The sequence below is a fragment of the Mastomys coucha genome, unplaced genomic scaffold, assembly GCF_008632895.1.
Source record: "Mastomys coucha isolate ucsf_1 unplaced genomic scaffold, UCSF_Mcou_1 pScaffold18, whole genome shotgun sequence".
Taxonomy (NCBI): domain Eukaryota; kingdom Metazoa; phylum Chordata; class Mammalia; order Rodentia; family Muridae; genus Mastomys; species Mastomys coucha.
In genome coordinates this window covers 92,357,394-92,381,037 of record NW_022196900.1, presented here as the reverse complement: position 1 = coordinate 92,381,037, position 23,644 = coordinate 92,357,394, and the positions used below count along the sequence as shown (strand labels likewise).

The window sequence follows — 23,644 nt, the reverse complement described above, 5'->3', positions numbered from 1 at the left end:
GGGGGGGGGGGGAGTTGTGCGTGTGTGTCCTTCTTTCCTGACCTGCCATTCTCTTCTTCTCAGGGTGGGGCCCTGTCCCTCTATACAGCACTTACCTGCCCCCACCCTCTGGCTGGCATCGTGGCATTGAGCTGTTGGCTGCCCCTGCATCGGAACTTCCCCCAAGTGAGTATCCTCCTCTCTCTCCCAGTGGTCCCTGTGGCTGGGGCACCATGCTGCATGTAGCTCTAACCATGCCCTGGAAATTCTGTCTGGTCCACAGGCAGCCAATGGCAGTGCCAAGGACCTGGCCATCCTTCAATGCCACGGGGAGCTGGATCCCATGGTACCTGTTCGGTTTGGGGCCCTGACAGCTGAGAAGCTCCGGACTGTTGTCACACCTGCCAGGGTCCAGTTTAAGACTTACCCAGGAGTCATGCACAGCTCCTGTCCTCAGGTCAGAGGGGCTAGCCTACTCCTGCCCTCCCTCTCCTCTCCTCTTGAGGGAACCTCACCATCTCCCCTCCCCTCAGGAGATGGCAGCTGTAAAGGAATTTCTGGAAAAACTTCTGCCTCCGGTCTAACTAGTTGCTGGCTCCCATCATGGTCCCCCAGCTCACAGGGGACCCAGCAAGCAAGCACCGCATCATCTTGGATCTGAGCCGGTCGAGCCCCTGTCCCTTCTCTTCCCACCCTATCCTCTTCTATCCACAGGCCTCTGGGGCAGGTCACTGAGGCTGGCCAGGCCTTCCTGCCGGCCTCGGCCACCTGGAAGTCAGCAGCAGCAGCAGGGTGGACTGCTGTCTTATCCCACATCCCCAGAGGCGGGCCCCAGCAGCAGTATTGGAGGGGCTGTAGGCAGAGGGAGAAAGGGGCCCAGCTGCTGACCCGCTCACTCAGGACCTCACCCACTAGCCCCGCTTTGGGCCCCCTCCCGTGACCTCAGGGTTTGGCCTGTGGGGCCCTCATGGGCCCCTCCCCCGTCATTCTGCCCGGATAATCGTCTCTCCTGCCTCACTGCAGCTGCTTCTCTGTCACGAATGTGTCCATGGCCGGGGCCCTTGCTGCTGTGGGCTGCCTGCTCCAGGGCAGGCTGGTCAGTGAGGAGGTAGTCCCTCAGGGGCCTTCCCTCGGGGCTGGGCCCTGCCTCCCCATGGCCCTTCCTTGCAGGCCTGGAGCCTGCAGGGCTGGATTGAGGTTCAGGGGCCCCCAACTCCCTGCTGTCTCACCCCCACCATGTCCCCCCTTAGGGTCAGGGAGGTGGTGGGGGAGGAGTTGTGTCTTGTCTTCTGTCTTCATGTGGTTTTGGGTGTTTTTCTTGTTTTGTCCTGAATTCCGATAAAATTAAAGGAATTGCTTCAACTCTAAGGGCTGCCGTATGTAGTACAGAGCTACCATCTGTGAGAATCTGCCTCTCGATAAGAAAACATTTTTTTTTTTTTATTTTTTATTTATTTTTTTTTTTTGAAAACATTTTTATTTTAAATACTTTGGAAAGCTCAATTATAGCAGTATAAGTTAGTGCCTGGGAGAGGCTATGGTCCCAGACCCCCTGGCCTCCCCAAGTCGCTGGGATCACAGGAGCTGCTGGACTCTGGGGGACATAGGCTAGAAAGACCCAGACTCCTTTCTGGTCAGTGGAAGCAGAGGTCTCCTGCCTAGAGGGTTGAGCAGACAGCTGGCATTTGAGGTAGGGTGGCCTCAACTTGGCCGCAGAGCATGAGGGTACAGGGTCCTGTGGAGACTGGAAAGCAGGCAGCTGCTCTTTTTTCTTTCTTTCTTTCTTTTTTTTTGGTTTTTCGAGACAGGGTTTCTCTGTGTAGCCCTGGCTGTCCTGGAACTCACTCTGTAGGCCAGGCCGGCCTCGAATTCAGAAATCTACCTGCCTCTGCCTCCCAAGTGCTGGGATTAAAGGCGTGCGCCACCACTGCCCGGCTCAGCTGCTTTTCTGGTCCATGGTAAGGAGGTCCTCAGGCCTGCGCCCCAAAGCCTGAAGGGTTCTGCTTCTGCCAGCGCCACAGATCTTCACCTGTGCAGACACGGATGGTCAGGGCTTGCCTGAGGGCAGCCCAACCAGTTGCCCTTATAGCCAGTTCCACCCTCTTCTGGGTTCCGCAGACACTCACACATTCTGTCCAGCCCCAGGGCTGCTGTCCAACCCAGCTCCTCATGGGCCAGGCTGGGGTTGGCATAACAGGCTGCCACATCACCTTCCCGCCGAGCTACCACCTTGTACGGGATCTGCGGGGGGTTGGGGGGGTAGTGCATACTTAGCTGACCAGGCCCCTGGGCCTCAGGAACCACAAACAAGAGCTGTGTCATAGGCACCTAGCACTGACATGCAAGGCTGTACTGGAGTGCCTACTGCGTGTGTGGGGTGTGTGGGGCCTACCTTCTTCCCTGAGGCCTTCTCCATGGCTTGGACCATCTGCAGAACGGAGTAGCCCGTGCCCGTGCCCAGGTTGTAGGTCTGCCCAAGAGAACGGGGTGTTGAATCTACCATTCACCCTGTGTTCTCCCTTCACCCCGGATTCCAACCAATTTCGCTCTTGGCTCCCTACCCGGCAACCACATTGCTCCTTCAGTTTCTTCAAGGCTGCTATGTGGCCTTTCGCCAGGTCCACCACGTGAATGTAATCCCGCACACCTGCAGAAAGTGCTTCCATGGGAAGGCTGGTCCTCCCCACCCCCCATCTCCCTCCATGCCCTGACTCCTCGGCTCACCTGTCCCATCCTCTGTAGCATAGTCATCACCAAAGACATTCAGGGCCTCTCGTCGCCCGATTGCCACCTAGGGCAGAGGTCAAGCTAGCTTCTTCAAGGGCCCTGGCACCAGTGGTAATCTGAGCAACCCCCCCAGGATTATAACCCCCTACCTGAGAGACATAGGGCATGAGGTTGTTGGGGATACCCTGAGGATCTTCGCCGATGCGGCCAGAGGCGTGGGCGCCTATGGGATTGAAGTACCGAAGGAGCACGGCATTCCAGGCCTGTGTGGTAACGGTCAGATGGTGGGGCTGGGGCATGTGGAGTGAGTCCCAACTCAGTCCACAGCCATCTACCTCACCGTGTCTCTACCAATGAGCAAGGGACGGCACCTGCATTCCAGCTGCTGAGACCATGGGCAGAGAATCCTGCCGCTTCTCAACCCCTGTCTCCCTGTGAGAGTATCCAGGATCCCAGTCCTGGGCTCAAGGGGGCCAGTGAGTGGAGCAAAGGGTGAGGGGCGAGGGGTCCTCACCGTGTCTGTCCGGCACAGGTCCCGGATCATCTCCTCAATGAAGAACTTGGACTTGCCATAGGGGTTGGTACAGCCCCCCGTGGGGTGGGCCTCATCCAGAGGCAGGTACTGGGGGTTCCCGTACACGGTGGCAGAGCTGCTGAACACCAGGTCCTTCACCCCGTGGGTCCTCATGATCTGGCCGTGGAGGGGAGGGTCAGTGGCCTGTGCCTCACAGGTAAGTCCCACTTGTTACCCCACCCGAGGAGGGTGGGGCTGAGGCGAAGGGCATCAGTTACAGAGAGAGAAACAGGCTGGGGGGGTAAAGAAAGGCAGGTGTCCAAGATGGTACAGCTTGGGTCCTCTCTGACTCTACCACGTGGGCCCTTACTGTGGCCAGCATGCAGGCCGACAGCCTGGAGCCCAGCTGGGGCCTGTGCCCCCCCCTTCCTCTTACCTCCAGGAGCTGGATGGTCCCTGTTAAGTTAACTCTATAGTAATCCAGAGGTTTCTGCACCGACTCGCCCACAGCCTTGAGGCCGGCAAAGTGGATGACAGCCTTAAAGCTGTGCTGCGGGGGTAAAGCGAGGGTCAGAGGGTGCTGTGCAGGACTCGGCCGTGTTCCTCCTACCTGCTGAGCAGCTCTGGCTATGAGGACCACACTGGCCCCAAACTCACGAAGATCCGCCTACCTCTGCCTCCCAAGTGCTGGAGTTAAAGGTGTGCTCTAAATGCCCAGCTAGTACCTAGCTTCTTTTTAAAAGATTTATTTATTTTATGTCTGTGAGTACACTAATGTAGCTGTCTGCAGCCACACCAGAAGAGGGCATCAGATCCCATTACAGATGGTTGTGAGCCGCCATGTGGTTGCTGGGATTTGAACTCAGGACCTCTGGGAGAGCAGTCGGTACGCTAACCACTGAGCCATCCCTCCAGCCCGGGGCCTACCTTCTTAAAGAGGCGCTGGAGGGCTGCCTGGTCCAAGATGTCCATCTCCTCAAACTCCACAGAACGGCCTGTCAGCTCCTGGACCCGGCGCAGGCTCTCGGGCATGGAGTCTGCTCCTGGTGGGGCCCACAGAGGCATTCAGCATTAGAGAATGGGGTCCTGTATCCAACCCCCGCAAAGGCCACTCCCTGATTCGCATCCAGCTTCACTCACCACGAATGGCATTATGGAAGTTGTCAATGACCACAGGCGAGTAGCCTGCCTCTAGCAGCTCCAGTACTGTGTGGCTGCCGATGTAGCCAGCCCCACCTGTGACCAGCACCTTCTCCTCCATGGCGCCTGCTTAGAAGACAGGGTTTCAGAGGTGGCTGAGGCTCTCTGCTCAGAGCCTCACTCCAACTGGATGCTCGTCCCCTAACTTCATCTTGGTGGATGCAGTGGTGGGCCCTAGTTGAAGGAGAGGCTCCAGAATCATCAGCCCTGGGTCTGACTAGATAACTACCAGTTTCTGGCTGTAGGGGCTGACGTTTCAGACTCTCTCTAGGGCACAGTTTTCATCTCTAGAACTAACTATTGTACACACACCATGTATTAGGAGCGTCCAATGAAGCGATTTAAAGGTCTGCCACCCGCACAATGTTGTCTAGTTCCTGGGATGATGGGCCTTTGCAAGACCCACCCTTCCTGCCTCCGTGTCTGGAGAATGGACAGTCTCAGGCAGAAGAACGCGCCTTCAGGATGGGAGGCTAGGATACAAAACGGGCCTGTCGCTGTAAACTGAGGTCTTTTCCCAGGAGCAAAAGGTTCCTGGGTTTGACGACTAATACCTAGTGCTCCAACAACTCTTCCCCTGGAAGGTCAGTTGGGAGGAAGCAGTAAATACACCAAATGGCTTCAAGGGTGGGGTCCTTAGCCAGGAAGGCTGTGCCCAGCTCGGAGGCTGCAGTACCAGCAGCCCTGGAGTGGGTAGGGCTTCACTCCACCCTGGGGCAGCCAATAGCTCAGCTTTGGCCCCGGTGGCCTGGAGCAACAGATCCCGCCCAACTCGGGGCAGCACCATGTGAGCCGGTGTCGACGTGGATTTGGCCCGCGATCCGCTGCCAGGTGTGCATCCCCACCCTGAGCAAACTGCTGGGCGAACGGAAAGGAAATCCACACACAGAGGCCTTTCATTCTCACGACCTGGCTCGCTGCCGTCTTTCTCCAAGCTGCCTCAAGTTTCTGCTGGGGTTATTCTGCTGCGACCCACTGGACTGGGCATCCAGTGCGTACCAGAATCACTACCCCGCACTTGTGCGTTATTTTCCCAACATCTGGATGAGGCAGGTGTTTCTACTAGCCCTGGGTACTAGGGTCGGCCTGGGGTCACACAGCAGTAAGAACCGCCTGAGTGGGATCCCCGAGACTATTCCCCGCTACTCCCTGCGGCTCCCGCATTGCGCGAGGACGCGGTGAAGCGGTCGCCGAGGGGGCTCTGGTGGCAGAAAAGGCTACTCTGAGGTCGCTCCGCTCCGGACTAGGGGGTGACCTTGGTCAGCGGTCCCCTCCTCAGTTTTCCCTATCTGTACAAGGGAGGAGAGCGGATGCTGAGTCTCAACAGCCCAGGCGAGGCGGAGCTTAGCTCTGGACTTGGGTTCTGGAGCAGGAGCGGGGAGCCGGGCCCCGAATGAATGGGCTCGGGTGGCCCCCGCTACGGCTGCGGAAAACGCGAGCAGAAGGGGTGGTCCTGGCCCTGTTCCGAACACGAACCGACCCTCTTGGAACTCCCTCGCTCCCCACCAACCACCCTTCATTCCACCAGCCGAACCTGCGGAAGATCCAACGCAGACTCCAGGCGCCGCCTCCCGCGACCAGCTCAGCGGCCCCTTTAAGAACTGACAGCCCAGCCTGACCCCGCCCTCGCCACGCCTTCCAGGAAACGGGTGTCGTGGGTTACCGACTGGACGGTAGCCCTGGAGGGACAAATGGCCTGCACAGGCTTTAGGTGCCTGCGCAGTGCGTTCCCATCGAGGGCGGAAATGAGGGGTGCGGACGCCATCCAGTGACCGGCGGGCTGCTGAGGAGCATCAGGACAGGGACCTTTCTAGTCTCTTCACTCCCTGTTTGTGTCAAACCCTTCGTCGGGCTGCTCCAGTTGGAGGACATAGCTGGCCCGGGCTGGGACCTGGATCCAAATCCACGTGGGAAAAAACCATCGCTGGAGGAAGGAACCTTTAAATTCACAGTAGCAATTGCTATGCCCATCGCTGAGCCGCCGCCTCCCTCCCCCAGAAGTGTGTGTGCGCACCTGCCACCGGTTTAAAATACGAAGCGGGGCTGAGAGATGGCTCAGAGCACTCGTTGCTCCTGCAGAGGACCTGAGTCTGTTTCCAGCACCCACATACCGCCTATTATTCCATGGGATGCCACGCCCGCTTCCGGCCTCCATGGTACATACCCTATGTACCTGGCATTCTCTCACAAATACACAAATAAAAATAAATCGTTCCTGGTAGTACAGGCCTTCAGTCCCAGCACTCGGGAGTCAGAATCAGACGGATTTCAGTGAGTTTCAAGGGCAGCCTGCTCTACACAGTGGGTTCCAGGATAAATGAAAGTCGAGGCTGGAAGATAGCGCATCAGTTAAGGGCATTTATTATTGCTTTTCCCAACTGCCTGTAATTGTAGCTCCTGGGCATTTGCTCCAGCAGTCATCTACACACTTTGGTTTGTTTGGTTTGGTTTTGATTTTTTTTTTTTTTTTTTTTTGAGACGGGGTTTCTCTGTGAAGCCCTCGATGTTCTGAACTCCTCTGTAGACCAGGCTGGCCTTGAACTGAGATCCACCTGCCTCTGCCTCCTGAGTGCTGGGATTAAAAGCGAGTGTTCCCCGAACCATCTCCCCACCCTCCCCACCTCCACCATATAATTTTTTAAGAGGGGGGGGGGAGCCTGAAAAGTTACGAGCTGGTGCAGGTGCTCCTTTTGCTAAGGACGGGAGCACTATATCCAGTACCTGCATGACTCGTTACTGTATAGACAACTCCAGGTGATCCCACATCCTCTTCTGGACTCCTCATCCCCTCCCTGTATTTGCTTATGCACATACAGACAGGTATACATATGCATGTGTATACATAATTAAAATTAATTCTTAATTTTTAAAGCCAGGTATAGAGGCACACACCTTTATTTCCAGCACTCAGGAGCTAGAGGCAGGCAGATAGGCAGCCTGGATTACAGACAGGGTTCCAGGACAGCCAGGGCTACACAGAGAAAACCTCAAAAACTAAAAATAATGTCAAGCTGACCATTGTCGAAGTTTGTTGTCTTAGCACTCTGGAAGCAGAGACAGAGGGATCCCTAGGGCTCACTGGCCAGCCAGCCTAGCCTCCTTAGGTAGTTCCAGAACAATAAGAGATCCACCTTACTGCTCTGAGAATAGAGGCGCAGTCTCAGAAGCAAGTCCTTGGGTACCCTAGCCAGCCACTATGTTGGTCTCAGGGACAAACCCATAGCAATGACTTCCAGTCAGTGGTCTGGAGGCTCAGATGTGGTGATGGAAGAGACCCCTAGAAAACCAGCCAAAGCCTTCACTCTTCCCTCAGGATGATTTTACTCCTTCACTCATAATTAAACACACATTGGCATGGTTGGGTATTAGAAAATTAAACCTTTAATTACATAAGCTGTTTTCAAAAAATCATGTACAGAGTGGAGATTTCCCAGAGATGCTGGAGTTGGCAGAGGGCCACGGAAGCAGATCATCCCCCACCATTTCAGCAAGTGCTCTGCTGGCATAAGGGGAAACTGCTGTCTGTCCTCAGAGGTAGAACACAGGACCCAGGGTCGTGGCACAGTGGACATCAGCTCTGTTGCCTTGCGGACTCAACCAGGGCCATCCCAAGCAAGTGCTTAGGCACACAGCTCTGGGGAGCTGGCCGGGGCCTGGCAGCTCTAGCTCTAGCCCTTTCTGTCTATGAGAGGGACCTCTTTGATGCCGGCTCATTTTCTCTCATTCCATTCCCCCATCTAGGAATCATTGTGTACACCCAACTCCCACAGTTCCGATCTTCAGGTGAACAAGGGGCTCAGAGTTTGCAGGTGGCCTGTGCCACTTTGGAACTGGTTTTTCTGTTGAGGGCTTGACAGATGAAGTCCCCGGCTTCCAGGAGCTTCTGGAGATTCACACCCTTGAAGAAGTCAGTCAGGGGGAGAAAGTCAGCACAAGCCTGCAGCACCCAGGCAAACAGACTAGACAGCTGTGACATGGAAGGGGGACGGTGGCAGCAAACCGGACCCTTCTGCAATAGCGGCGACCACCGGCTCAGGTTGTCTCCAGCTGGCACCAGCAGGCAGTTTGTGGGAGGGACCTTATTGGTGGTGTCCCACCTCCATGTTCAGGGCCTAGCACAGCGCCTGCCCCACACACAGGAACTGTGATGTTTGTTTGCCTCTGTGTGTCTTTCCCTGTGCCGAGACTGTCCCCAGACCATTGCTAATGCTAGACAAGGGCTCTCTTACTAGACCACTCGCTCACCCAACTCGACTGTCTGGAACAGTAACCAGTAACTCCTATCTGCTAGCCCCAGTTCTGAGTGCCGAGCACGCTACACAGTTTGCTCTGGTGCTACGGCTGGCCCAGGGGCGCATCACCAACCTATCCTTCTGGCCATGCATTTCCTTAATGCTGTAACCGTGGAGAGCATGCTCACTGCGGTTAGAGAGATGAGATGTCTGGAGGTCCAGCAGCCTGTGAGGAAGAGATCTGGGCTTTCAACCATCAGAGATGCAGTATGACCTCTGTGCCACCACCGAGGTCCTGCAGAGTCCGGTGGAGCCCAGTGTGGCTAATTTCACAGTGTGCCCTCGTTTCATAGAAAAACCAGCCTGGGGGAAGTGACTCACTGCAGGTCACAAAGCTGGCCCTTCTTAGGGCTCCTTCCATAGACACTTTCTGGGGGCCTTCTAGACCTGAAATGTGGATGTCACTCTGGGACCTAGGTCTCCTGTAGACATGATCATATTCAACCAGAACATCTCTCTGACATGCTGCTTCCTCTGCCCGAGACCTCTCTCCTCATTCCCCTTTTGGTTGACTCCTTCTCACCCTTTGGGGTCTTAGTCTACTCCCTCTAGGCCACCAACCAAGCCTCTCCTACTGCTCAGGCCCTTGTCTACTGGTTTTTTGTTTTTGTTTTTTGTTTGTTTGTTTGTTTTTTTGGTTTTTCAAGACAGAGTTTCTCTGTGTAGCCCTGGTTGTCCTGCAACTCACTCTGTAGACCAGGCTGGCCTGTCTACTGGTTGTTAATACACACACTCCAGGCTGCTCTGTCAGGATCTTAAATCCCACGAGAGCTCATACTCCAGATCACCCACTTTCAACTCTCCTTGATAACTCTCAGAAATAGAATGCTTCCACAATCCCTGCTTAAGTTCCACCAACCCTAAGCTTGTCTGTCACATCTGACCTTGGGCTCCAGACAAGCCCTGGTTAGTTCAGGGATGACACCACCAGGGGGCAGGCTGGCTTACCGTGTGAATCCCTAAGCCAGTCAGCATGTAGACCAGGTCCTCGGTAGCCAAGTTTCCTGATGCCCCTTTTGCGTAGGGACAGCCTCCAAGTCCTGCCACAGAGGAGTCCACAACGCTCACGCCCATCTGGAAACATAAAGACAGCGAACCATGGCTGTTGCCAGGGCCTGGACCCTGGCAGGTCATGAACCTCCTGCCTCAATGTCAGGAGGAATCCACTGAGGGACAGAGCTTCTCTCCCGGGAACACTCCCTCCGTCACACTGCTCTCTTTGTAGAGTCTTTCCCCTATCTCCTTCTCCTATCCCTTTATGGTTGGCTCCTGGCTCCATTTCACTCTTTGGGGCTCTCCTCCGAGAGGCCTGTCCGGGCCACCAGTCTAGGCCCTCAGTCCCAGAGTGGTAGATACTAGGTACAGCTCTTCTGGGGTGTTTTGTTTTGAATAACGTCAAAGAAATGGGAGATTGTAGAATTCTCAAAAGGATTTGTAGTGGGTCAGCAAGATGGCTCAGCGGGTAAAGGTACCTGCCCCCAAGCCCTACAACCTGAGGGGAGGCCTCCCATGGTGGAAGGAAAGAGCCAACTCTACGTCTCAGTTACTCTCTGTGGGAAGCCAGGCCTTTAGCCTATGTGTGCCACCATCTGTGGCCTCAGAGACAACCACCTCAATACTTTATTAGTAAATACAATGAAACTGCCCTCTGGGAGAATGGGCACACAGCTTTCATTACCTGCAGGGCCACCAAGGTGTTGGCCAGAGCTTGACCATAGGTATCATGGCAGTGGACAGCCAATGCGGCCACAGGCACTTCATGCATGACAGCAGTCAGCATGTCTTTCATGAGTCCTGGGGTGCCTACACCAATGGTATCCCCAAGGGAGATCTCATAGCAGCCCATTGAATACAACTTCTTGGCCACCTGGAGAATAAACAGATACTTAGAGGACCCCAGAGCCACCAGTGACACTGGAGCTCAGAAGCAGGGACTCTGCCCAGGCAGTTCACCTCCCCATCGGAGGTGCTGTGTTCCTCTTGGGCTCTAGCGCCCAACAATTTCAGTGGATAGGACCAGCGTTACCCAGCGGCTGGGAGACTGCGCTCAGGAACCAGCCAGCCACTCCAGCAGCCCCATCCCATCCCATTTCCTTCCTCCACCATGCTGACTGGAATCAGGAGAAGGCCTTCCTCTGCAGGAGAATCTGCGGACTGTGGGCCTAAGATACTAGTCTGAAACTTAAGGAAGCGCGGGAACTATGTAACTTTCTGGAAGCTCATTTGCAATTGGCTGGCTCACTGTGAATCTTAAACTGCCAACCGCTCCCTCATCCCCATGCCTGGCCTGAATGGGAGTGATGACCATCCTGATAAATGACCCGGTGATCTACCACCCATTCACCCCTGCCCTGTGCCTATCAGGTGACAGTAATGGCAGGCCCTGGGACCATGTGAGTCCGCACTTTGCTGCTCACTGGCTACCTGCTTTGGGGGGTATAACTTCTGTGAGCTTGATTTCTGCTTCTAGAAAGTAGTGATGTGCCATGGCGGTGGCCACTGGGATGGGGGGCACAGACCAGGGCACAGCAGCCAGGGGCCATTCCTCTGACTGGATGCCACATGATATTGGGGAGAAAGAAAAAGGGCTCTGTGGGGCACAATGGGTGAGACCCAGTCTGCCACCTGCACCCAGGGTGGCGAGTGACTTTCTTCCTCAACTACAAACGGAAGAACAGCACTAACTCAGCAGCGGGGTTTTCTGGTTGAAATGGCTTGAGTTCCTGGGTTACTCACACTCAGTTCCCATGCTGGGTCTTCCTCTGTGGAGCCCTGGTTACTAGTCAAGAGGATGTGTGTGCTCTCTTACCTACTCTAGGGACGCTGGGGGTTCCTGGGGAACACCACACTGGAGATCATGCCTTAGCCGATGAGACTGGAAGCTGGGCTGGGGCTTCCAGGTGGGGCAGAGCCCCTCCAAGAAGGTGGCCTGGGGTGCAGCTAGGCTGGGCTCTCAGTGTACGAGTGAGTGTGTGTTCTTCTGGGAAAGGAAGGTGAGCTGCACCTGCGCGTGCAGGTTGGCAAGGAAGTCAACCCTCACAAGACCTGGCCCCACTGCACACACCTCAGCAACTTTAGCCGGGGAGACCTTCCCCTCGTAGGGGCATCCGAGGGCACAGGACACATACCTGTGGAAAAGGGGGGGGGAACGGTGTCAGTGTGCCCAGCTCTTCTGCCAACAGAATAGCCTGTGACCATCTGACACACATCCCTGCTGAGCCCACAGTAAACATGAAGCTGGGCAGGAGGCCCAGCACTGGGTGGAAGGTCAGCTTTGGGTGGGGGAAAGGCTCTTTGCCCTACTTCTGGACCTGCAGGGAAGGTGGAGCTTAGAGGCCACAGTTCCAGAAGCAGGGCTGCAGGTGGTTGAGAATTCCCAAGAGGTAAAAGGAAGTAGACTAGAGCTGAGTGTCTGGAGGGGTAGCCCCGTGTGCTGGGGGTTGGGGGTGGGGTGGGCCAGTATTCAGGTCAGTAATGCCAGTGTGAACACACAGGTGAGTACAAGAGCGGCAAGAGCCGGGCAGTGGTGGCGCAGGCCTTTAATCCCAGCACTCGGGAGGCAGAGGCAGGCGGATTTCTGAGTTCGAGGCCAGCCTGGTCTACAGAGTGAGTTCCAGGACAGCCAGGGCTACACAGAGAAACCCTGTCTCAAATAACCAAAGAGAAAAAAAAAAAAGGTGGCAAGAACAGACAGGCTCAAGGGCCTGATGCCTCACCCACTCAGTTATTCAGCTGGTATTTGCTGAGATGAAGTGGAGGTGCCAGGCACTGGGCACAGAGCAATGGGAGGACCCATGACTGGGCTCCTAGCCTAAGTCAGGGAGCCGGTAAATGCAATATGACCTCAGTCACATGAGGAGGGGGAAATAATTCCAGAAAGAGATGAGCTATGAAGGAAGGAGGAGGAGGAGGAGGAGGCAGAGGCAGCCAATGTGGCGAGGGTTGGAGAGGCAGACCTCCCTGAGGGCACGCTGGAGTTCTGAGGAGAAGGTCTTCCGAAGGGACGTTTCAGTCAGGGCCAGGGTCTGGCATGCTCAGGACAGAGCAAAGGACAGACTAGCTAAGGCCCGGGGACAGTTGGGGGTAAGGAAGCATGACATGTGGCAGGAGGGGCGCCCAGGCCTACTTGTGGGCTGTGCTGAGGATTCTGGGAGTCACACGCAGAGTCTGCTCTCACCACCTGCTGGCAATGGGGCGGTTTTAGTTATGCTGAGGGTGGAAGTTCAAGCCCGCAATCCTAGCACTTGGGAGGCGGAGGCAGGGGGATTGCCAGCCTCTGTTGCAAAATGAGTTCCTGGTCAACTTGAACCTAAAGAATGAAATGGTACCCAGGCAGTGGTACCCTGATGCATGACTTTGATCCCAGCCCTCAGGAGGCAGAGACAGGTGGATCTCTGAGTTCCAGGCCAGTCTGGTTTACAGAGTGAGCTATAGCACAGCCAGGGCTACACAGAGAAACCCTGTCTCAAAACAAAACAACAAAAAACCCAAACAAACAAAAACCCCCAACGAAACAAAAAACCCTAAACAAAACAAAAAACAAGTAGACAAAAAAAAAAAAAAAAAAAAAAAAAAAAAAAAAAAAAAAAAAAAAAAACCAAACCAAAAAAACCAATCCAACCTTCATTTTGGTAAAGCAAAATATTCGATATGTTAGAAAATGAACGGGCGGTGGTGGTGCACGCCTTTAATCCCAGCACTTGGGAGGCAGAGGCAGGTGGATTTCTGAGTTCGAGGCCAGCCTGGTCTACGGAGTGAGTTCCAGGACAGCCAGGGCTACACAGAGAAACCCCGTCTCAAAAAAAAAAAAAAAAAAAAAAAAAAAAAGAAAGAAAGAAAGAAAGAAAGGAGGAAAGAAAGGAAGAAAGAAAGAAAGAAAGAAAGAAAAGAAAGGAAAACATTTAGGTCTGAGAGAAAGCCTGGCTAATCTGACTACATGCACTTGGAGAAAGGTTCCCAGGAACAGAGCAAGGAAACCTGGTCTGAGGGGAGAGACGGGCTTGTGGGAGCATCCGGCACGCTCTACAAGGGCACTGAAAAAGGAGCTGACTCACCCTCTCACACGGATGCCGGCGGCCTGTGCGGCCTTCATGACTCCATCAAAGCGCTGGAAACTCTCCTCTATAGAGCAGTTCGTGTTCTTCCTGGTGAAGAGCTCCGACACAGCCCCGAAGATGCTCACTTCCTTGGCGCCTGCAGCTACCTGCCAAGATCCAGTGAAGACCTTCAGCACCCTGCACCGGGAGGAGCTGGGCCAGGGGCAAAAATCTTTTTTTGCAGCAAGTTTTATGGTATATGACTGTTATAGGCTGAACACACACACACACACACACACACACACACATACACACAAACACCATATACACTTTAGGAAATATGTTGGGGCAGGCAAGATGGCTCAGCAGATAAAAAGTATATGCTGTCAAGCCCGATGATATGAGTTCAATTCCCCACGCCGCACATGGTAGGAGAGAATCAAGTCACGCAAGTAAATACATTAAATAATAATAAACAAATACGTGGATGTCCTGGTCCCTAGTACCCCGGAACATGTTACCTACTTGGGAACAGGGTCACTGCAAGTGTAGCTGGATAAATGAGACCATACTGGAGCAGGGTGTCCCTAACCCAGGACTGGTGTCCTTCAAAGATGGTTTCCCGAAGCCCTGAGCCGTGGAAGGCCACGTGGGGGTAGAGGCAGGCACTGGAGTGAGGCATGTACAGACCCAGCAATACCAAGACCAACCGCTCATCCCTAGGTACCGCAGGATCCGTGGCTCTCGGGAGGCCTCAGACACAGCCCACACTCCTGACCTCCAGAACATGAGGCAGCAGAGGAATTCTGGGATAGTTTGTGGTACTTTCTCAAGCAGCCCTTGGAAACGAACGCTTACACCTCAATCAGAAAACAAAACAGGGCTGGGCATTGGTGGCGAACACCTTTAATCCCAGCACTCAGGAGGCAGAGGCAGGTTGATCTCAGTGAGTTCAAGGCCAGCCTGGTTGACAGAGGGAGTTCCAGGACAACCAGGGCTATACAGAGAAACCCTGTCTGGAAAAAAACTCAACAACAAAAACAAATCAAAAACAAGGCTGGAGAGTGCTCAGGGCTGGAGTATTTCCCTCGTGATCATGAGGATCTTGATTTAATCCCTAGAAGATTCCTGGAGATACCAGAAACCCATCAAACCTGGCATCCTCCAGGGAAATCCACCACTGCTACTGTCAACCGGGGGCAGGGGTCACCCTTGAAATAAATTTATGTCAAATCACACCATCAGCCTCTCCAGATACTGTTTGGAAATCACAAGCGGTGAGAGTTTAGCGACCTCTGCAGAAGCGCGGGTGCATAGGGCTGATACTGTTCGTTCCCTAAGGAAGAGGGTGATTGAGCGGGCTCAGCAGTTAGGAGCACTGCTGCTCTGGCACAGGATCCGAGTTTGGTCCCCAGCATCCCGCAGGACTGCTCACTATGGTCTACAATTCCAGTTCCAAGGATCTTATGCCCTCTGGTGGTCTCTGCAGACACTGCATGCACATGGTGCAAAACACTATAGTACACATAAAGTAAAAACTTAAAAAAAAAAGAGAGAGAAGAAAAAAAGTGTGTGATCACAGGCCTTAGTGGTCTTTATCAGGCCCGTGTCTCTTAGCTCTTACTAAGCACTGATTATGGGAGCACGGACTCAGTGGTGAGAGCTGTTACCATTCCTGGTTCCTAGGCAGATCTGACTGAGGTTAAGCAATTCATCAAGACAACAGAGCAGTGAGTGACAGAGCTGGACTTCCTGCCCCCCAACCCCCAGCCCCAATCTGATGCTGCTCATCGCCACTGGTGGCAGGCTGTTCAGAGGTACATCCCAGGACAAGGCAGGGACTGATAACCATGTCTCTCTCTCAGGGGCCTCATAAGTCAACCTCTCACCGCTTCCTCGAAGCCTTTCATGTTTGGAGTCAGGACTGGGTAGTTGACGCCAGGAAACTTCTGAATGCCCTTCAAGACATCAGAGTGGTCAGCCATCTGGGAGCCAAAGGAGAAGCCAAGAGCTCAGTGGTAGAGAAAAACCTCCTCACTACTGAATCTTCTGTCTCCAATACTTTACTTATCTGTCTGACCAGGGAGGGGTCAGGAGACCCCCTGGACAGCGCGTTCTTGGTGATACTGCCAGGTCTGAGGTACCTGCAGTCACAAGCCACTCACAAGAACCTTCTCTGTCGGGACCCTGGGCACCGCTTCCCCTGCACTGCCTGGTGCTCTCATGGGAGTTGTTTGCCCATCACTAGGAACCAGCAATTCTGCGATAGTTTGTATAAGCTTGGTCCAGGGAGTGGCACAATTATAAGGTGTGGCCCTGTTGGAGTAGGTGTGTCACTGTGGGTATGGGCTTAAGACCCTCATTCTAGCTGCCTGGAAGTCAGTATTCTGCTAGCAGCCTTCAGGTAAAGATGTAGAACTCTCAGCTCCTCCTGTACCATGCCTGCCTGGATGCTGCCATGTTCCCTCCTTGATGATACTGGACTGAACCTCTGACCCTATAAGCCAGCCCTGATTAAATGTTGTCCTTATAAGAGCTGCCTTGGTCATGGTGCCTGTTCACAGCAGTAAAACCCTAACTAAGACAAATTCTCGCCCTCCCCTTTACAAACACAGATGGCACAGATCACAGGGATCCCATATTCTTGGAGCTAGGAGAGACCTCAGAGGCCACCTCTAACTGGAGAGGGCAAGGGCCTTACTAAGCAAGGGCTCCAGGAAGCCAGGGCAGAGCCCAGACTGAATCAGAGCCCCTGGCTCCCAGATGGAGGTCTTCCCATGCTACACAGAGCTGAGATTCACCTGAGACCCCCCTCAAGCCAGGGACATGGAAAGCTACATTTCCAGTGGCTACAAGAGCAAATGGGACACTTCCCTCCCTCCCTCCCACTGGGAACAGGCTTCTCCTGGAGCCTGGGCTCACCTGCGGCACCCACTTGGGAGAGACAAAGCTGGTGGCCTCAATAACGGGGAGCCCTGCTTCGGAAAGCATGTCTATCAGCTTGATTTTCACTGGGGTGGGTACAATACTCTGTAGGGAACAGAAACCAGAAAAGAGAGTCAGCAACGTCGGTAAGGGACGCTGGCCATGGCCGCCAGCCAGCACCTCAGCCCAAGCTCTGGCTACACCAGCTCCTCACTGACTTCAGACACTAACTCGAGCTCACGCACGATCTCCAAGTTCTACGACCACTGTCTCCTGGCACAGATGGCTGCTCACCTGAGGGCTCATTTACACGGAAACACCTTTTTCTCCCTAAGCAGACTTTCCATAGTTCAGTGTGTTAGTCTATGACCCATCATAAACTGAGAGCAATGTGCCTTGGCTGGAGTGGGTGAATCACCACGGCTCTCTGCGTGCCGTGGGATGGACCCCAAATGTCACACCCTCCCCTTCTCTCTCCTCATAGCTTCCTTTCATTCCTTCCCAACACCTGGTCACTCACCAGAGCCTCTGGGCTCCTTTTTAATCTTCCGAATGTCCCAGGTGTACTAGGGCATGGTTTCCCTCTGTCAACGAATCCTACACTGGAAACTTCCTGAGTCGCAGGCCCCACTGCTTTACTTTCCTGCCCAAAAGCCTTCCATGAGGGGCTGGAGCAGCAGGACCTGCTCAGCAGTAAAGAGCCCTTGCTGGTTTTCCAGAGAATCCTTTCTCAGTTTCCCATAATCACACATAATCAAAAAAACCCATGAACTCCAACAGCTCCAGGGGAACCTGATGCCCCCTACTGACCTCTGTGGGAACTGCATGCATGTGGCTAATATACACAGGTATACATGCACAGACAAAAAATTAAAAATAAACCTTAAGGTAGGTGGTGGTGGTGGCGGGGGCGGCGGCACATGCCTTTAATCCCAGCACTCAGAAGGCAGGGGCGAGTGAATCTCTGTGAATTTGAGACTAGCCTGGTCTACAGAGCAAGTTCCAGGACAGTCAGGGCTACACAGAGAAACCGTGTCTCAAAACAACAACAACACTAATAAATGATAATATTATTATTATTAATAATAATAATAATAATAATAATGAAAATAATAATAGTGCCTTTCATGATTCCTTGGTGCCAGCCAGTTGGATTATGTTACAAGTCTTATTGATTCCAGGCCCTCTTCATGAGGCCTTCCCATCATGCTTTCTGGGACTGGGGTTACAATGGCTATAAGTCACCATATAGGTACTGGGAATTGAACTCTCATCTTCTGAGCAGGAAGTGCTCCTAACCATTGAGTCATGTCTCCAGCCCATCACCAGCCACATTCAAGTGCTCAAAAGCCACATATATTGCTACCATATTAATGCTGTGTGAGTCACATTAAAGTTATCCTTGGCCACCTGAGTCTTGTGCTCACAGGTTTAGAACACTTTCTTTAAAAAAAGATTTATTTATTATATGTAAGTACACTGTAGCTGTCTTCAGACACATCAGAAGAGGGCATCCAATCTCATTACAGATGGTTGTGAGCCACCATGTGGTTGCTGGGATTAGAACTCAGGACCTCTGCAAGAGCAGTCAGTGCTCTTAACCGCTGAGCCATCTCTCCAGCTCTAGAACACTTTTTTTTTTAAAAGAAAGGTTTTTTTTTAAAAGAAAGTTTTATATTCCTTCCACATACACATAGGCCCTTTATGTTTCTTTTACATAAGAATAAAATTGAATATATATTATGTTTTATAGTCTTGAGCCACTTAATATACTTATATTATTTCAATATTATATAATATTAGCATCTGTATAATATTCCAGGTTAACAAAGTCCATAACATATGTGGCCCAGCTTCCCAGGAATGCTCAAAACAGAGGCATGAGTTTCCTTTCCTGGCCACCTTCCCCCTTTACCTTTTCATTCTGCAGACCGTCTCGGGGACCAACTTCCACGATCTTCACCTGCTTTGGCAAAAGCATGGAGGAGGTGCTCGCCTGTGGTTCAAATGAGGAAGCCCAAGTGTCAGGAGTTAGCGTAGGACTACGTAGACGGACAGCGAGGGTCTTCCTTCGCTACCACAAGCAGCCATATCCCTCCTCCTTTAACTCACATCTAGGCTCTTTCAAGATTAAGATTGAAAAAGCAAACTGCTTTGAACAGGAATAAGCAAGGAAGCCGTGCTCCTAGATGGGTCCTCCTCTGGTTCAGACCCACCTCTTCTAACTCCTGTTTGGCTCCGCTGTCCATCTGTCCTTCAGCAGTTCCCAACCTCCACACCATCCTCACTCACTTGGTCCCATCCTCCTTATCTCTGCAGAAGGTAGCACGTACACAGTGCTGCTCCCCTGGAACCTGACTCAGCCCTTCCTTCCCCCAGTCACCCTGCCTTAGAGGCTCTGCGGAGGGAGAGTACCGCTGGCTAACTTCATCGCTCACTCCCACTGTTCCACCCCCTTCCACCCTCTGCCCATGCTTGCTATGCTCCAGTCCAGCAGGCCTGACCACTTCCTGGAATGCTCAACTTGTCTGAGATCCCCTCAATCGTTCAGAGAGCCTTCCTCCCACCGGCCTTGGAAGAGCTATTAGCCCCCCATTTTAGGTACTTTGCATTTCCGCAAGACTACAACGATCTCCTTCAGTATAAGCTCAGAGAGAGAAAGCTCTTCCACCCCATCTCATTCTGACTGGCGCCGTGCCTGGCAACACATTCAGTAACATGACAGGCACAACAAATAATGAACAAAGGGCACAGCGGTGCAGAGGAGAGCAGTCACTGAGACTCAGGTTCAGCAGCATCCTCTGGGGATGCGGAGGAAGACTTTGCTCTGCTGAGGCTTGTGTAAAGCCTGCTGAGAGGCGAATGGCTCACGAGGGGCAGGGGGTCTGAAAGGAGACCCCAGCAGCTGGAGACAGTATTTCCCCCTAAATTTTAAAGCTTTTAGTCTACTGCTGAGTCTCTCTCAACTCTTCCCCTACTACCTAAAGAAACTTGCGCGGTGGTGGTGGTGCACTCCTTTGATCCCGGCACTTGGGAGGCGGAGGTAGAGGCAGGCAGATTTCTGAGTTCAAGGCCAGCCTGGTCTACAGAGTGAGTTCCAGGACAGCCAGGGCTACACAGACAAACCCTGTCTTGAAAAACCAAAAGAAAAAAAGAAAAAGAAAAAAAAGAAAGGAAACTTGCTTAATTACTTATTTATTTATGTGTATGGGTGTTTTGTGTAATGGTTATGACACATGTGTACCTTGCCCTTGTAAGTTAGAAGAGAGCAGAGTTACCGATGGCTGTGAGCCACCAGGTAGGTTGTAGGAGTCAAAACCAGGTCCTCTGGAAGAGCAGCAATCACTTTAAATCAGTGAACCATCTCTCCAGCCCTTCCCCCACCCCCAAGTAAACATACTACAATGGGACAAAGAGAAAGATGTAATGGATGCCAAGTTCACCAAGCCCGTGGAGGCCTTGAGGAAATCCACTGGAGCTTGTCGACGCACCTGAAGTGGCTTTGGGTTTTAGCTGGAACATTTTCTGACAAGCAACTGAATTACAAGAAGTTGGCAGGGAGCAGGAGAGGCAGCTTAGCAGTCAAGAGCACTGGCTGCTCTTCCAGAGGACCTGGGTTCAGCACCCACATAGCAGCTCACCGTTGTAACTCCAGCTCCAGGATCCAACACCCTCACACAGACATGCATGCAGGCAAACACCAATGCACATAAAAGTAAAAATTAATAAAGACATTAATAATAACAACTAAGAAGTCATCAAGCTGAGTGAAAGGTACCACAAAGGGGTCTCCCTCCAACAGACTGCCAGACTAAAAAGACCTAAAACGCCCAGTGGGACACGAGTGTCACAGGTCAGGAACTGGATCTACGAACTGCACTGCTCTTCCTAAGGCCCTGGGAGGTAGCAGAGACTCAGGAAGTAAACACTGAAGACCCGCTTCCAACTTTCTTTTTTGGAACAGGTTGAACTTAGTTCCACTTCCTTTAGCACAACAGCCCTTCGTATAACAACCCAGGCCAGCCGTGGTGGCCCACGGCCCTCATCCCAGCACTTGGGAGATGGAAGGAGAAGCTCTTAGCTGCTTTCAGCTACACAGCAAACTTGAGGCCAGCCTGAGCTATGTGAGAGATTGTGTTTTTAAAAAGCCTAGGGTCGAAGAGATGGCTCCACAGTTAAGAGCACACACTGATCCAGTAGAGGATATGCTGGGTTGGGTTCTCAGACCCAAGTCAGATAGCTCATATGGTGGCTCACATGCCTTTAATCCCAGCAATTGGGGAGCAGAGGCAGGTAGATCTCTGTGAGTTCAAGGCCAGCCTGGTCTACTATTTGAGTCCAGGACAGTCAAGGCTTGTTACACTGAGTAACCCTGCCTTTAAAAACTAAAACAAGCCAGGTAGTGGTGACATATGCCTTTAATCCCAGCACTTGGGAGGCAGAGGCAGGTGGATTTCTGAGTTCGAGGCTAGGCTGGTCTACAGCATGAGTTCCAGGAAAGCAAGGGTTATACAGAGAAACCCTGTCTCGAAAAAACAAAAAACAAAACTGAACAACCAAACCAAGCCAAACCAAACCAAAGTGCCAGCTTGGACTTGTGCTATAAACTCATGAGGGATCATTTCCTCATGCTAGGTTTATAAAAAATTATCATCTAGCTGGGCGTGGTGGTCCATGCCTACAATCCCAGAGTCAGAGGCAGGCTGATCTCCGAGTTTGAAGCCAGCCTGGTCTATGTAATGAGTACCAAAGTTATATAGAAAGAAACTTTTGTCTTAGATAGATAGATATTATGATCCACCACGTTACTTAATTCTCATTCTCCCTCTCTCCCTCTCCTCTCCCCTCCCCCCGTTTATTTCCTTAAGTTGGAGTTTGCCTTTTCATTTGATCCCTGAGCAATCGGTGGAAGTGGGAGACTACCGACGATACATAAGTGGCTTTCTGAGAGACACCCACGAGCTGCAGAGAACGTTTTTCCAAGTGCTGATACAATGCCTAAACTCGCCAACATAAAATCATAATAGCGCCATCGCCGAGCTGAGGTTACAGCAGTGACGCTGGAGCTGATCGCCCCTAAGTCCAGCTCTCACAAAGTGCCACCAAGGACTGACTGGTCAATCACCACATCGCCTTGCGACAAGACTATCCACTTTACGTATAAGCAAGCTGAGTAAACACCTCTGTCACTCAGCTTAGGAAGTGACAGAATCATCCGGACACCATTTGCGGTTTAACCTGCACAGCTCTTTTTGGCCTCTTCCCTCAAATAACTGCGCGTGGGAGAGGACAGAACGCCAGGACCAAACAGGCCCAAAGCCCAGTTCTGAGGGAATCCCTGTCCGGCGCACGCGGTCCAAGCTCTCCTCAGTCATCCATAAAAGCAACAAGAGCTGAGGAAGGCGGCCGACAGGGATGTTTGTGTTTTTCCCCACACCGGACATTGCTTTCCACTAACGAAGGACTGGAGAGATCCAAAGCTCAATTAGGGGAAGGAGTCAGGTTCACCGTAAAGGAGTTGTTAGGACGCCCAGGATGGTGTTCCAGGTATCCACAGTGACAGCGGGTCGCTTCACGTCCCTCGGCCTCAGTTTCCCGGTTTCTTGCAAGAGACCTGAGCCAGACCAGCTGCATCCGGAACTCTCAAACCCTCGGCTGGAGCCGCCCCGCCCCGCCCGTCACAGCTGCTGACCAGGCCCGCCCTATCCCACGACTGTCACCCGCCTGGGGAGCACTTACAGCCCGGAGGGACGCCAAGCCCACCAACCTCCGCGGGAAAGCCTTCCTCACTGTGGCCATCTTCGCTCAGAGACTCGGGAGGCCAAGCCCGCTGGGTTCCACGTGACCTCTGCGGGCGTGGTCAGCGCCGGAGGCGGAGCTCCGCTCTTCAAGTGAGGCTCCCAATGGTTCCGCCCCTCAGCCGGTCTGTTTTCCTTTCCTACTCCACTCCACGTAGCTCTACCCTCAGATCGTGCCCACCCACACCGTGGTTTTCTGAACACTTGTCCCGTGAAGAGCCATGACGTTTGACAGCCGGTGTGCAGATCCCGAGATCTTCGTCTCCATCTGTTTCCCCCACGTCTTAAATCACACCCGGTTCCCAGTCCTGTCCATTTACCCGCCTTCTAGTGTTGTTGGGGCTGAAGGTGACTGAGAAGCTGGAGGGCCAAGCTGATGGCTCCTTTAGTCTTGAAGGAACAGGGATGGCAAGAAGGCCGAGCTTAGCGAAGGACCGCTATAATCGTGGCCTTCTAGGGGCTACTCCTGGTGCTAGGATGACTTGTGAACCCCTGCAGCTGACCATTAGGAAATCTTGCTGTCCCTGTGCATATACCGTCCTACTTCCTCTTATCTTCCCGTCCTCAGCCTCGAGGTTGGGAAATAGTCTTCAAACGACTAACACGATGCATCATGCAGAATGGTGTAGATCCTGCCTCAAAGATTAAGGTCACAAAGTAGAATATAAAAGTTCAATGTGAACGCAGAGACTCTTTTTTTTTTTTTAACTCTCCATAGACCAGGCTGACCTAAACTCACAGAGATCTGCCTGCCTCTACTTCTGCCTACTAAGTGCTGGGGTTAAAGATATGTGCCATGATGCCCAGCAAAAATTTAATTTTGTTTTTGTTTTTTGAGACAGGGTTTCTCTGTGTAGCCCTGACTGTCCTGGAACTCACTATGTAGACCAAGTTGGCCTCGAACTCTGAAATCCACCTGCCTCTGCCTCCCAAGTGCTAGAATTAAGAGAGTGTGCCACCACTTCCCGGCCGTAAAATTTTAAACTATTACTAATGTATTTATTTCATGTGTATGGCTGTTTTTTGCTTACATGCATGTCTATATACCACAAGTGTGCCTGGTACCAGCAGAGGCCATAAGAGTGAAGCAAAGGGGCTGGAGAGATGGCTTAGCGGTTAAGAGCACTGACTGCTCTTCTGAAGGTCTTGAGTTCAAATCCCAGCAACCACATG

The 23,644-nt window shown here is 52.7% G+C and overlaps 3 protein-coding genes across 5 annotated transcripts in view; 1 reads left to right on the top strand and 2 right to left on the bottom strand.

Moving 5' to 3' along the window:
* The window catches only part of Lypla2 (lysophospholipase 2), a 4,416-nt gene extending 3,069 nt beyond the window's left edge, over positions 1-1,347 (top strand). The window contains exons 8-10 of the mRNA XM_031379085.1: positions 64-165; positions 263-436; positions 513-1,347. Coding sequence (XP_031234945.1) covers positions 64-165; positions 263-436; positions 513-563 — 327 coding nt within the window. The 3' untranslated portion in view covers positions 564-1,347. The remainder of the gene's footprint in view (positions 1-63; positions 166-262; positions 437-512) is intronic.
* Positions 1,348-1,408: 61 nt separating this feature from the next.
* On the bottom strand, positions 1,409-6,146 carry Gale (UDP-galactose-4-epimerase). 2 transcript variants are annotated; one of them, XM_031379084.1, is made up of 11 exons: positions 5,955-6,146; positions 4,361-4,486; positions 4,148-4,263; positions 3,657-3,770; positions 3,221-3,397; positions 2,856-2,969; positions 2,704-2,770; positions 2,541-2,626; positions 2,372-2,449; positions 2,106-2,220; positions 1,409-2,008 (listed from the first exon to the last, which is right to left on the bottom strand). In XM_031379084.1, the coding sequence occupies exons 2-11, from the start codon at positions 4,479-4,481 to the stop codon at positions 1,950-1,952; spliced, it is 1,047 nt and encodes a 348-aa protein (XP_031234944.1). In that variant the 5' UTR covers positions 4,482-4,486; positions 5,955-6,146; the 3' UTR covers positions 1,409-1,949. The 2 variants fall into 2 exon arrangements, with proteins under 2 accessions (XP_031234944.1, XP_031234943.1); XM_031379083.1 differs by lacking the exon at positions 5,955-6,146 and adding an exon at positions 4,827-5,907.
* Positions 6,147-7,778: 1,632 nt separating this feature from the next.
* Hmgcl (3-hydroxy-3-methylglutaryl-CoA lyase) lies at positions 7,779-22,519 on the bottom strand. Of its 2 annotated transcripts, none has more exons than XM_031379081.1 (9): positions 22,413-22,519; positions 18,589-18,669; positions 16,671-16,778; positions 15,638-15,733; positions 13,767-13,915; positions 11,777-11,840; positions 10,391-10,579; positions 9,661-9,786; positions 7,779-8,318 (listed from the first exon to the last, which is right to left on the bottom strand). In XM_031379081.1, exons 1-9 carry the CDS (start codon positions 22,470-22,472, stop codon positions 8,217-8,219), a joined length of 975 nt encoding a protein of 324 aa, XP_031234941.1. In that variant the 5' UTR covers positions 22,473-22,519; the 3' UTR covers positions 7,779-8,216. The 2 variants fall into 2 exon arrangements, with proteins under 2 accessions (XP_031234941.1, XP_031234942.1); XM_031379082.1 differs by having other exon boundaries at positions 22,441-22,501.
* Positions 22,520-23,644: the final 1,125 nt, after the last annotated feature.